At 35.9% G+C, this 13899-nt stretch overlaps 1 protein-coding gene across 1 annotated transcript; it reads left to right on the forward strand.

Annotated features, from left to right (window-relative positions):
* The first annotated feature begins 2349 nt into the window (after positions 1–2349).
* LOC129249066 (peroxiredoxin-6-like) lies at positions 2350–6238 on the forward strand. Its single transcript, XM_054888689.1, has 4 exons — positions 2350–2500; positions 5350–5724; positions 5795–5870; positions 5938–6238. Exons 1-4 carry the CDS (start codon positions 2418–2420, stop codon positions 6064–6066), a joined length of 663 nt encoding a protein of 220 aa, XP_054744664.1. The 5' UTR covers positions 2350–2417; the 3' UTR covers positions 6067–6238.
* Positions 6239–13899: the final 7661 nt, after the last annotated feature.

Consider the following 13899-nt stretch of genomic DNA (forward strand, 5'->3'; position numbering starts at 1 on the left):
GATGAAAAGAATAATGAGATGGCGCCTATCGTGGTACCGTTACTTTGAATTGACCAAATTTGACAATGAGTTACGTCGTTTTAGCACCAGTATGGCCAAATTAACATTTTCGTAACTTGATTTAGCCTTTTTTTCGTTATTTAGTCCCGGAGTTTTAGTTCTTTCTTCATGACATTTTTCTAGCCTGTTCTAATTAAAAGTAATGTTTATACATTTTTTAAAAATTAGTTCAATAATTCACTCAGTTTTATTTAGCTTTACTTTTTTTAACATCTGGTCACATTGCAATCGCGGCAGTTGTTGTTGGTGTCATTCTGCTTTCAGCAGTCTCGCTACGGCAGTGTTGTCTAGCTTTGGATATAAAAACGCACTCAAATGCCGATTAAAAGAAAAAAAATACCAAATTTTTATTGAATTATTGGTATATTGAATTATGGATATGTACAACTTAATTTATGAGTTTTCTGTTAAAAGAAACTATTTTGTTAAGGGAACGACTTATTTGCTATATTTCAGGTTATGTAACAAAATAAGGTACTCTTTTTGTAAAAATGTCGTTATGGTTTTTTCAGTATTTTCTGGTATTTTGTTGCTTATTTTTACTGTGAATACACCTCTTGATGCCCTATATCCCACTAAGGATTGACGACCGGACGAAACGATTACACCTCTATGGTTTTAGTAATTCTCATTAAGTAAATTCAAACGCTTTTTAAAATGTGTAAAAAGGTTTTCAGTGTTAAGAAGAATTGAGAGAAGAACATTTAATATTCTTGCATTAACTTAAAAGGAGAAAAAAATTAATTTTGCACTTTCAAACTATCAAACTTTATAAGAATCAATAAACTTGCATTGGCACTAAAATCCTCTCAGAGTGACCTTTTTTTAACCTTCTTTTGTCAGTTTGTTTTTTAATTTACAGTTTCTGTAGGTTTAAATTAAAACAAAAAGAAACAACCACCAAACTTAAAAATTTTCTCATTTTGGGTATAAAAAGCACTAAATTAATTGTGAAGAGCAAATGGTTGGCAACACTGCACAACTTGGCAAAAGTGAGGTCACGCCCACTCTGATGGGCGCAATCTTGTTTCTATCATTATTGATGTACAACCATACGTACGTATATATGATTTGATCTTTTTGCATATTCCATTTCATTCCTTTCATATAAGTTAATATTTTTTTCTGGTCCATGACCAGTTATAGTGAGTTAATATACACCCAGAAAAATAATGTTGGTATACCATTGTTTTAAATATATATTAATTTTGAATAGTTGAATTGTCGTGCTATGGAGTCTTTAATAAATATGGTAATGAAAATGATTCACTAGGTTTTGCATAATTTTGGCCAGATTTCGGAGGAGGTATTGATGATCTAATAGGGCTTTATTTACATCTACAAAGCCAAGGTAGGGAGAGTATAGAGAAGCCACACGACCTCCGTAAGCGCTGTCAGGCTTAAGGATTCGTAGGCCTTTAGGAATGTAGGTGGAAATTATATATGTTGGCAGATTTTAATTTTCCCCCCGTGCAATTTATTTAATTTAGCTTTTGAGGCGATAGTTATGATGGTCTTGGCTTGGTTCTGCTGCTGCGTTATCGAATCCGCATACTGAAGCTCCGGGACACAAGCGAGTGCACACGGCGCAGTGGCAGAGCATCATCACAGGCAAGCCTACCGGAACTCATCTATGGTCACATAACAACTGTTGACCAATAACCAGAACGTGCTGATGATTCTGAAAAATGGCAAAACTACCTCGAATTACTCCCACATTCACCACATTCGCCAGACTTGGCTCCCAGCAACTAGGCTGTTCGCAGACCTAAAAAAGACTCGCCGGTAAGAAATAGACAAAAAACACTTTTTCTTTGCTATTTCCGGATATTTTCAGCCCATGTGCTAAGATGTGTGATTGGAGTTCACAGCCTTCAGCTGACAAAAATTCAAATTTTATTACCTTTTAGCTGTTTCTTTATTTCCCTATGTTTCACGTAATACATGGAAGGTCTGTATGTTTATTTGATTGGTGATAACTATTTAATACTCTTCTACTTAGCACTTATCGCTCGCATATGCACCGCAAAGGAAAAGAGAGAGCTGCTTATCAAACACTCTTCGGGATACCAACATCTTCACCGGCGGATGAAACTTGCACCTACACACCGAAATAGCTACGCCTCTGCCGCTGTGGAAACGCGTTATCAAGGTTTACCGCAAACAAACGATCGTTTGTCAGCCGAGTGCGAGAGGCAAACATTACTCGTACGCCATTGAGCAGCAGAGGCATTCATTAAATGATATATGTATAATATAAAAAGCGCATTTGCTCGGAGTTGACATCAGTCTGTGAAAGAGCTTAGTCGCGTCTAAATCATCTGTGAGAAAAAAGTACAGTAGAACTACTTTTAAAAATGCGTTTGGGAGCAACAGTACCGAATTTCAAAGCTGAGACCACTCAGGGTCCCATTAGCTTTTACGATTGGCAAGGAAACTCGTAAGTATCTATTACAAGTAAGTATCAATTAATTACAAGTAAACGGTAAACGCGCACGCAAACTCGTGTGTGTACTTATAAATGCATACATACATACATATGAGACGCGCGAAAGTTTAGTTGTATGGATTTGAATGTATGCAAGTGCAATGAAGATAGTAAAGTAAGTTGAGTGCATAATTAATTTTTACGAGTGCAGCAAGTCCAGTTATCAAGCGCAGATAATTGTTTTATGATAGATTAAATGATAAAAAATATTTCATAACGAATGCCGCGCAATTTGCGAAGTCTTAGTTCGCGTCGACGGTGATATAAGGAATTCATAAGCATTTACACACATCTATAAATATATTATATATGTATGTATACACATATACACGCCACATCCAAAAATTTAATATAAATTTTGGAGTATTTCTTATATTCTTATATTCGATTTCAACGAAATAAGTACCGATGTGAAGCTAATTTTCTCCTCCCCAACATAAAGGGGCATTGGTATTGGTATTGGAGATGGGGGCGTCTCACTCATACGAGAATATTGCTTATCTCGGAAGCCGCTTATGCTAAGCTAATGGAATTTGATACGTCACACAAAGTGGTGTGTGTGCAAAAACGGGGTGTGGCAGCTCCTATACAAACATAAATTTTCATTCGGTTTACCTCTGAAATCGCGTATGCATTTCTAAAATTATTTACCTACATATTTTAATTTTTATTACTGTGCGATGCAAATACTTTACAGACTAGAAAAAGTATGAAATGTAAAATCATAAAAATTCCCCTGCTCAGTAATTCTTTGATCTTTTGGTTAGTTAATACTGATCGGTGTTTGGATTTAAAGAATTTTAAATTGGAATAAAATGATTCACATACATACGAGGGTTCTATTCCAAATAATAGGACTATGAATAAGTTCCTTGCGGTTTTACAACAGATGGCGTAACTTGATTATTATTCCATCGATCCACATTTCCAAACATTCATTGGAGAGCTACTGTCGTAAGGCACAAACGTCAGTATAAGTTTTTTATTTGAAGCGTAAACAACAATATTTTTACCACACTTGAAAATGTCGAATTTCGTGCCAAATAATGTGTTTTTGCGGGGAATTCTTCTTCATTATTTTAATATGAAGAAAAAAGCAGCCGAAAGTCATCGTATCTTGGTGGAAGTTTATGGTGAGCATGCTCTAGCTGAGCGAACGTGCCAGAAGTGGTTTGCACGCTTTAAAAGTGGTGATTTTGGCTTGGAAGACGAAGAACGCGAGGGTGCGCCGCCAAAGTTCATGGATACCGAATTGGAGGAATTGCTCGATCAAGATCCGGCTCAAACGCAAGAAGAGGTTGCAAAAACTTTGGGAGTTGATCAATCAACCATTTCCAAACGTTTAAAAGCCATGGGAATGATCCGAAAGGTAGGCCATTGGGTGCCGTATGAATTGAAGCCAAGAGACGTTGAACGCCGTTTTATGGCATGCGAACAACTGCTTCAACGGCACAAAAGAAAGGGTTTTTTGCATCGAATTGTGACTGGCGATGAAAAGTGGGTCCATTACGACAATCCAAAACGTCGGGCAACGTATGGATACCCTGGCCATGCTTCAACATCGACGTCGGCGCAGAATATTCATGGCCTGAAGGTTATGCTGTGTATCTGGTGGGACCAGCTGGGTGTTGTGTATTATGAGCTACTGAAACCGAATGAAACGATTACGGGGGATGTCTACCGACAACAATTGATGCGTTTGAGCCGAGCACTGCGAGAAAAACGGCCGCAATACGCCGATAGACACGACAAAGTTATTTTGCAACATGACAATGCTCGGCCACATGTTGCACAAGTGGTCAAAACATACTTAGAAACGCTCAAATGGGATGTCCTACCCCCCCCCGCCGTATAGTCCAGACCTTGCGCCATCCGATTACTATCTCTTCCGATCGATGCAACATGGCCTGGCTGACCAGCACTTCCGTAATTACGATGAAGTCAAAAAATGGATCGATTCGTGGATTGCGGCAAAACCGACCGAATTTTTCACAAAGGGAATCCGTGAATTGCCAGAAAGATGGGAAAAAGTAGTAGCAAGCGATGGACAATACTTTGAATATTAAATTTGTAACCATTTTACGTCAATAAAGTTTCAAATTTCGAAAAAAACCGCACGAACTTATTCATAGTCCTATTATTAAAATAATTCGACAAGCCGCCTTTTCTACCTCCGGTTACTTTTACTTTGGTAAAAAATTTCCAAAATTCAGTCATCGACGTCAACTTATATTATATAATATTTTAAGTGTAGAGCTTGATTTTCTCGCATCTCTATTAATTCTAATTCTCCAGATGCTTTTTGGATCATAATTATATTAGAAATAGAAAACTCAACTAGAATTATGTAATTTCAAATAGATTAAGAAATAAATCAAAAACCTCTTCTAAGAGTCCCATGTGACTCGCTAGCCGCAGCTTAGCCCTCCCTGTGTTATATCTCACATTTCAAACAAATCTATTTATCGCTTTTTATCTATTCAGATAAATATGCAGCTTATATCTTTTATGTTACTACGCGTTTAAATCTGTTAAGTTAAAAATAATAAAAAATTGAAAAAACAATTACGCCAATTCACCTTAAATTAAAATATCTACGACCGCGCGTTAAAGGTATATCCAAATAATTGAAGAAATCTACCAATCACGACTCACAAAACATATGCAAATAAAATTGTATTAGCAGCTGTCATTTATTTGGAAATTACATTAATCTGCACCCAAATAATTTCATTAACATTTCTTACTTACTCACTTTCTTTATATGTACAATATTTCTTCTACTCCACTTCGCTCCACAGCTGGGTCGTGCTATTCTCGCACCCTTCGGACTTCACACCCGTCTGCACCACTGAGTTGGGTCGCATCGCTGTTCATCAGCCAGAGTTCGCCAAGCGTAATGCCAAGTGCTTGGCTCACTCCGTGGACGATTTGAAATCCCATGTTAATTGGGTGAACGACATCAAGTCTTACTGCTTGGATATTCCCGGGGAATTCCCCTACCCCATCATTGCCGACCCTCATCGCGATTTGGCTGTACTCTTCGGCATGTTGGATGAAGAACAGAAGCGCGACCCGGAAATCGGGAAAACTATTCGTGCGCTGTACATCATCAGCCCCGATCACAAAGTGCGCGTGTCGATGTTCTACCCCATGTCCATGGGCCGTAATGTTGAGTGAGTTGCACAGTTATTTTAGCGTTATTTGAAATGTTTCTAATAAACGACATTTTGTTTGATATTCCAGTGAGATTCTACGCTGTATCGACTCACTGCAATTGACTGACAAGCTGAAGGTTGTAGCTACACCCGCCAACTGGACTGTAAGTTTTCTAGAGCACAAAGTGAATTTTTATTGGATATTACAATAACTGCATATTTTTTGTATAGCCTGGCACCAAAGTCATGATTTTGCCCACTGTGTCTGATGAGGAAGCCAAGCAGTTGTTTCCGAAAGGTTTTGATAAGGTGTCGATGCCATCCGGTGTAAATTATGTCAGAACCACTGAGAATTATTAGTTATTAAAAGGAAAACAAAAAAAAACAATTTGACTCTGCTTGAGTTGGGTTGATGCCCATTATGTATGTTTTAAGTTTGTGCTGATCATTTTAAAAATGATTTTGTGCTTGATTTTTAGATTATTGTCACTGTTAAGTAGAAAACAAATAATAAATTTTGAGTACAATTCAATTTATGGCTTTTTATTGTAATTAATTTCTATTGTGCCCTCCTGTAGAATGTTTCTAAAGACGTATTGTTCCTAAACCAATAACACTCCTTTGTCAGAAGAGTTCAGTTTTTTCATGCTGTGTAAAAAACACATCTCTCTTTCGAAGAAAATGTGTCAACAATTGGTAAAAACTTTTTTCGGGTCACGACAGGTCACGCGTGACTTACGTCAAACTAAATACATAATGTTTTCCAGTATTCATTGACATTTCATCGTGGAAAGACTTACGCCTCAACAACGTTTACAAATCGTGCAATTGGATTACGAAAATCAACGCTCTATGAAAACTGCTCATCGCGCGCTCAGGCGAACTTATGGTGCACATAACCGTCCTACCGAACGTACTATTCGGCAAAATTGAGAATATTTTTACATTATTGGAGGATACTCGACCGAGTAGACGACGTACAGTCCGAAGAGAAGAGAATAGTGCGGCTGTAAATGAGAGTTTTGCCGAAGACCGGGAATATTCGATTCGGCGCTGATTTCAACAAATTGGCCTATCTTTTGGCACGACTTGGGTGATTTTACGCAAAGATCTTGGTTTTAAAGTGTATAAAACAGAGCTAGTCCAAGATTTGAAGCCGGCCGATCTTCCAAAGCATCATAATTTCAGTCGTTGGACTCTTCAAAAACTCCCCGCAGATTCGCAATTTGGGACCCAAATTTTGTTCAGTGATGAGACGCCACACACTGGGGATTTTGCGGAAAAAAGTCAAATTTGCAACATACCACCTACGCAATGTTTAATGGTATTTCTAAATTCCAGAATAGAACCAACAATAAAATCAAAAAGAATTACTAAACTCCGACTTACAGTTTTTTTTTATAGATATGTCAAAAGTATAATTTTTTTATAGTATTGAACTGACTAAGAAAAAACTTCAAAGCCCAAGGTGGTTTTTTTTCTTTTTGCTTGAGCCGACTTCCAATTTTTTATTTTTCATTTAGGGTACGATATTTTTATATATTTTAGCCGGAAGAACAAAGGCTGTAAAGCATTTGATTATCTATTTATAATTAATTTTACGAAAAAAAAAATCATATTCCTTCATATTCTTGTATCTGCAAGTTGAGCTACATTTACCTACGGTCAGAAACTAGTATCAACGTGTTGCTTAATAACGTCTCTTTCAGTTTTAATCAATTGCAGGTGCCACCAGGCGCCACTGATTATTTTTTGGCAATGATAATAACTAAACGCTTTCTAGTGTGTGTATAATGATAACGAAACACTTTTAATTTTGTTTTGACATTTTGAGGGTAATTCAGAATTATGAACTTACATGTATCCTGTGCGTAAATATTTGCTGGCTTATATTAATAAAAAAAAAAAAAAAAAATTTATGAATTAAAAAAAAAAAATTTTTTTTTAATTTTTTTAAAAAGTAGTTTTTAGACATGTTCTTTTCATACACAAATATATACAACTTCGTTAGTAGTAAAAATGTAAATATTTTTTGGGATGCATACTTTTTTCCGCATCTCTGTACAAAAATCCCCAGTGTGCGCCATGTTAAACGTGATATCTATCTACAACAAGACGGTGGACGACGCTACTTGCCACACAGCTCGTGAAACAATGGATTTACTGCGTCGTTTACTGTAGTTTCGGTGAGGAATTCATCTCTCGTCTCGGACCAGTGGATTGACCACCTAGATCGTGTGATATCACACCTTTGGACTTTTATTTGTAATTTAAATTCTAAATGCTCTGTGGATAAACCAGCTTCGATTAAGGCATTGGCAGCCTAAAGTTATTCGAGAGATACCGACAGGAGTCCTCCAGCGAGTCATTCAAAATTTGTGTTTACCGAGGCCCGAATTACGGCGCAGTTGCGGCCAACATTTGAAACGGATTATCTTTAAAAAATAAATGTCATGATTGATTCTACAAAATATCAATTTGAGTTTGCGCTGTTTTATTTCAATATAGCCCAATGTTTCCTACTGGAACTTTAGGAATTTATGATGACGATGATGATTTCAATTTAAAATCCGATACCTCTGAAGTGATCACCCTTTATATATATAAAAGAAACAACAGCGTATTCGAAATTGATAGAAAATATTTTTTTTTATTATTTGTACGTAGTTGTGTATACACTCACATACATTCTCTTCTTTGTCAGTGTAGTAATACTCACGCATTTTCTTCTTATAAATATTTACTCAATGCTCAGCTGATCTTTTTTTATTATATTTCTTTATGTTTAGTAAATAATTCACAATCGAAAGTGAAGCTAATGAGCATTTTTCCAACAATAGACGAAATCGAAATGACAATAGCAACAAAGCGCCACAGAAGAGCAGTATAAATTCTGTTTGTGCCTTAATTCTAACAATAAATTTGCAAAGCTACAAATAAAGCTTCTCATTTAGACTAATCTTTGCTAATTTGTGATTGGAGTAATTTTTGGCAGCACTGTGTGACAGCAATAAAAGACTTGGAACCCTCCTTATCGCACAAAAATACTAATGATAACAACATTTATTTATATACAACGATAATCAAATAGCAAATAGATACAGTTACAATACAAAAACAAAAAAAATTTCATAGCAGTTAAATTATTAATTTTAGTACTTTTTTACTGGGTTCAATAACTTATTTCTACAATCGTAATTGGTATTGCGGCCTTTCAACGGATGAATTTTCCGGCGAATATTTAGTGTCGTTGTCAATGCTTCGTTTTTCTTAAATTTATGTTGGTATGTATTGGTACGTGTTTACGTTTACACGCAAACGATTAGTTGTGCGCTTGATTTAATAAGTGATTTTAGCTTAAATATTTTTCCTTAAGTATCAATACTTTTTGACTCAAGCGTAAACAGTTCATTAAGAAGTAAATAATCAGAGTAAACATTTGAGCTCGATTTACATGAAGTGTCGATTTGCTTGAAGTCCCGTCAGCAATACCAGTGCCATATCAGTGTTTTTTAACAACTCTTGAGTCCACGAGCAATAAGCACCTAAGTCCACTTAAGAAAAAACTTAGCTAAATGCGACTAACAAAATTCTATATTTGTAGCAAATTTCTACCTCAAAAGCCAGATTTTTGACTTTGACGGTTATTGCTTGCGATGATCACAAAATTTTAGTGAATACTGGCTGTTGCTTGAACCTGGAAAGAGGTATCTTTGAGCTATATGAGGGTCGTTTGAAAATTTCGTGCAAAGTGAGAGTGATGGCACTACTGGCGAGTATCGAATCTATATTTAGTTAGTAGCATCTCTTGGAAGAACACACATCAACCAAGTCTCAGGCAGATCGGTTCATTTGTTTGCGTTTGGCATTCGCTTGAATTGAGGAAGTCGAGTGATTTTCAAAAAAATAACCAAAAAGAATTTGGTGTTCACGCCTCAGCAGTTGTGGTCGCAGAATGAATGGAAATATGGTTTCAACTCGTTTCACATCTCCCCTATTCCCCACACTTGGCTACCTCATATCTCTTGGACTACCTTTTGTTCCCAAACTTGAAGAAATGGCTGGTGTGAAAAAGATTTTATTCAAGCGAGCAGGTAATTGCAGAAACGAATAGCTATTTTTCAGACTTGGAAAAATCCTATTATTCGGAATGGATCAACAAGCTGCGTTAGACGAAATGTATAAGCTGAGAAATAATGTACACAAATATGCATGCTTGTTGCCGTATTACAGAGAAGAAATGTCAATAAAAGGGGTCTGGCTACCAGCAGGATAATGATTCTAAACACACGAGTCAGTATGAGTTTTGCGCAAATAAAATTCAGGTTATGACATGGCCAGCTCAGTTTCTCGACCTCAATCCTATAGAAAATCTGTGGGGGGACTTAAAAAGAGATGTGTGCACAATGCCAAACCGAGTAAGAATCAAAAACTGTGGGAAATTTATTTGGGGAATCTCTCTTTGTGAACAGGGTGATCTCAACTGAATGGAACAAACAAAAAATAGCAAAAGATTTTTTTTAGTGTGAAATATCACCTTGACAACAGGAATAAATTTTAAATTGTTTGACTGATACTTTACGAGATATCGATCACTGCAGCCGTCTACCGAGAAAATAATGGATTTCATTTTCCCCAAACTAATATTTTTTTGGTACTGCTATTTTCGTGTTCGCAACCGCACTTATTCCGAGATTCAAACACTAGCCACCGTATGTGGGCAGCGTAATAAGCGAAAAGTATCCCTTCGTTGGCTATTCGTGGTACATTTTTTTTTTTTTTTTTTTTTTTTTTCAAATAATTTTGCTTTGCAATCTCGTGAGCAGAACAAATGTGAGACCTGTTTTGTAAATTTATAATCAGTAAAAATACGTGGGACATTTTTAAGTGATACTATAATTACTAAAACTCAAAATAAAATCGAAACCACTATTGAGCATTCATGGAAACTTTATGCCTAATCCTTTTTCAAAGTTCACCAGTCTGCACTTTCACTGCAAACAAAAATGGCAATGCTTACCGATAGCTCGGATTTATGGAAGACGTCAGAGGTTTGTATGTATACGACTTTCTAAAGGTGAACTTAGAATGAGGAACTGCTGAAACACAAAACCGCTGCAAAGTATTTTCCGAGATTTGAAATTGTTGCCTTCAGCGGCGGCATTTTGAGATCCGTAGCCGCTAAATCGGTATCGCCAAAAACAAGTATCAAATAATTAACAATAAATTTGAAGAATTCTACATAAAGCTAAGCGGGAGGTCAAAAAGTTTGTGGAGTTAGTATTAATTTTAGTCACACCGTTCATTAACCTTTGAGATAATGACGGATAAACAGTAAATTCGGAAGTATCAGCTATGGAGCACATTCAGTTTGGTGCAGTGATTAAATTCCTTACTAAACAAAGAAAAAAACTGCCATGAAAAGGTTCCTCATAAAAAACACGTTCGTCGTTCGAAGTCGGCTCAAAACTGTAGGTCCCTCAATTTGTGGAACAACATCAAGACGCACACCACAAATAGAAAGAGCTCGGCCAAACATTTAACAGAAGTGTACGCTGTAATTATTTATTTTTTTTTTAACAAAGAACAAGGCGCTTTATAAAAGGATGACATTTGTATACGGGGACTCTCGCCCAAGAAAAGCAATGCTTTATTAGTAACCTGACCTATAAAACCAAGATAAAAGTCAATTGGAGACGATCGGCGCTCGAAAATCGAAAAAGACGGCCGTTTCAAAAAGCAACTAAGCAAAGAAATGATTGGTGGATCGTCTACGATTTTTTTGAATAACTTCCATGATCATTTTTGTCTGTCTACCATTAACGCGTCGAGTTTTTGTTGAATTTGTCACGGTGCTCTAGAAGGGGGCTTAAATAAAAATGAGTTGGCACTTCGAAATTCCTTTTGATTATGATTCTTGGGTTAGTAGGGAATGTTTTAATATAGAATTTAAAATCAGTTCACGTGGCCGATTTTAAATAATTTGAGTTTGAAATTAGAAATAGCGCTATTATTACTATATTATATTTTATTCAATACTTTTTCGAAATCTCAAAACTGTTTTGAAAATTGGGATCGAAAGCCCTCGTTGTCTTCTATTTTATGCAATTTATTTGAAAAGAATCCGATCATAAATGGCAAAGTTATTCGCATTTGAATGTCCACCACAAGCGCACATTGTTCATTGTATAGGACGTATAGGATTTGTACTGGTGGACGACCCTTGCGGCATCACATTCCAATGCGAAATTATAACGGTAAACATCAAAATAATTACATATATTTCACGAATCTAACTGCGCAACAATCGGAGTCAGAGTCATAGTCATAGTAGAAAAATAATTGCGTCGTAGTTTTACACAGGAGCCTATAGTCACTAAAATAAAATGCGCAGTAGAGCAAGAACAGAGAATAATTATGTTCATTATTTGTAAAAATTAATTAGATTAGGTAAGTCAATTTTTCGAAATTTTAAACTTTAACTATTGACGCAAAGTGTTTATTTAATCTATTACATTATTATTATTATTCATTTTTAAATAGCAATCATTAGACATGCAGTCACAAGGTAAATCTTCCAAAAATCATGAACAAAATCGTCATAGTATGTGTTTGATTTGCAAAAGGAAGCCGCAGAAACAGTATTATAAAACTACAGGCGCAATTGGAGCTCAAATCAAACTACTATTTCCTGATTTTAATGAAAAGGATTCAAGGCTTCCTGATGTGGTTTGTTGTGCTTGTAGGCACAAAATTATAAGAGCTAGTGCAAATCCAAGTTTGAAAGGTTCCCTTCAAATGCCAGATTACTCAAAATACCATTTTAAAATAAAAACCCGTACATCAGTGTCAGAAAAAGAATGTGAGTGTACTTTGTGCAACGAAATTAGATCAAGACAAGGAAATTTGGATGCCGTAAATGCTAAAAAAAAATCTAAATCTTTAAAGACTACTACTACTAATAGTAGGCGCTGCTCAAAGTGTCTTACTTTAATTGCTAAAGGTGTTAGTCATAAATGTTATGCAACTTCAACGTTGACAAATATTCATGAATGCGTCCAATCGCCAAAGCAAGCCGAACAATTATTATCTGGACTGTTAAAAAAGAACATACTTAAAGACAAATTAAATGTCAAAGAAGGAAGCACAACCATTCCAGCATCCCTATCGCAGCAGCATGGTAAACCCTTAGATTTACTCATTAATGCAAATCCGAAAAAAGTAGTACGTCAGATATCATCTAATGATTTATGTGAGTTACAAACAGACCTAAATTTATCGAATCGTCAGGTAAAGAATGTTTCTAAATTCATAAGAAAAAAAACGAGTACAAGAGATATTATTGAACCTTATGCTCAAGAAAAATTTGTTTTTACGTCCCACAACTTGGATGATTTTTTTGAAGTGCAGTCATTTGATTTTGAAACAACAAAAAAAGACGTAATGACAAAAGCTACAAACTTTGCTGTTGTTTGTGTTGACTTGATGCTCTTTGTAAGGCACATTATTGATAAACGGGAAATTTTTGATTTTCACTTAAATTTTGGTCTCGACGGTGGCGGAGGTTCCCTGAAATTCACCTTGTCTATACAATCAAGTCAAGAAAATGATGATTTAAACCAGAAAACTAAAAAAAACAGTGAAAAATGGAAGGATACTGGAGTGAAAAAAATATTTATCATTGCTCTTGCCCCAGATACCCAAGAAAATTACAATAATGTTAAACTTCTGTGGTCAAAATTGGAAATAAATAAATGTTTGATTGAATATCCTGGAACAGTAACGACGGACTTGAAACTTGCAAATATTATTACGGGTTTGACAAGTAACGCAAGTTTTTGCCCATGCATTTGGTGTGACGTCACAAAATCTGATTTAAGTTCCTGTGGTACTTTAAGGACAACTGCAAGCTGCCTGTCTAATTACAATAATTGGTGTCATCAAGGAAGTGTGAAAAATAAAGTGAAGGATTTCAAAAATTGCATACATCCACCTTTGTTTTGCTCAGATAAGGATCAATTAATTTTGGATGTGATCCCTCCTCCTGAACTGCATCTATTGTTAGGATGTGTTAACACTCTTTACAGTAGCATGCTTAAACTACATCCTAATATTGCAGAAAAGTGGGCGCAGGAATGTCATGTTCAAAAAAGTTGTACAAATGGTGGCAATTTTTCGTTTGAAGGGAATGCT

This window comes from Anastrepha obliqua, chromosome 5 (assembly GCF_027943255.1).
Source record: "Anastrepha obliqua isolate idAnaObli1 chromosome 5, idAnaObli1_1.0, whole genome shotgun sequence".
In the NCBI taxonomy this organism is placed as follows: domain Eukaryota; kingdom Metazoa; phylum Arthropoda; class Insecta; order Diptera; family Tephritidae; genus Anastrepha; species Anastrepha obliqua.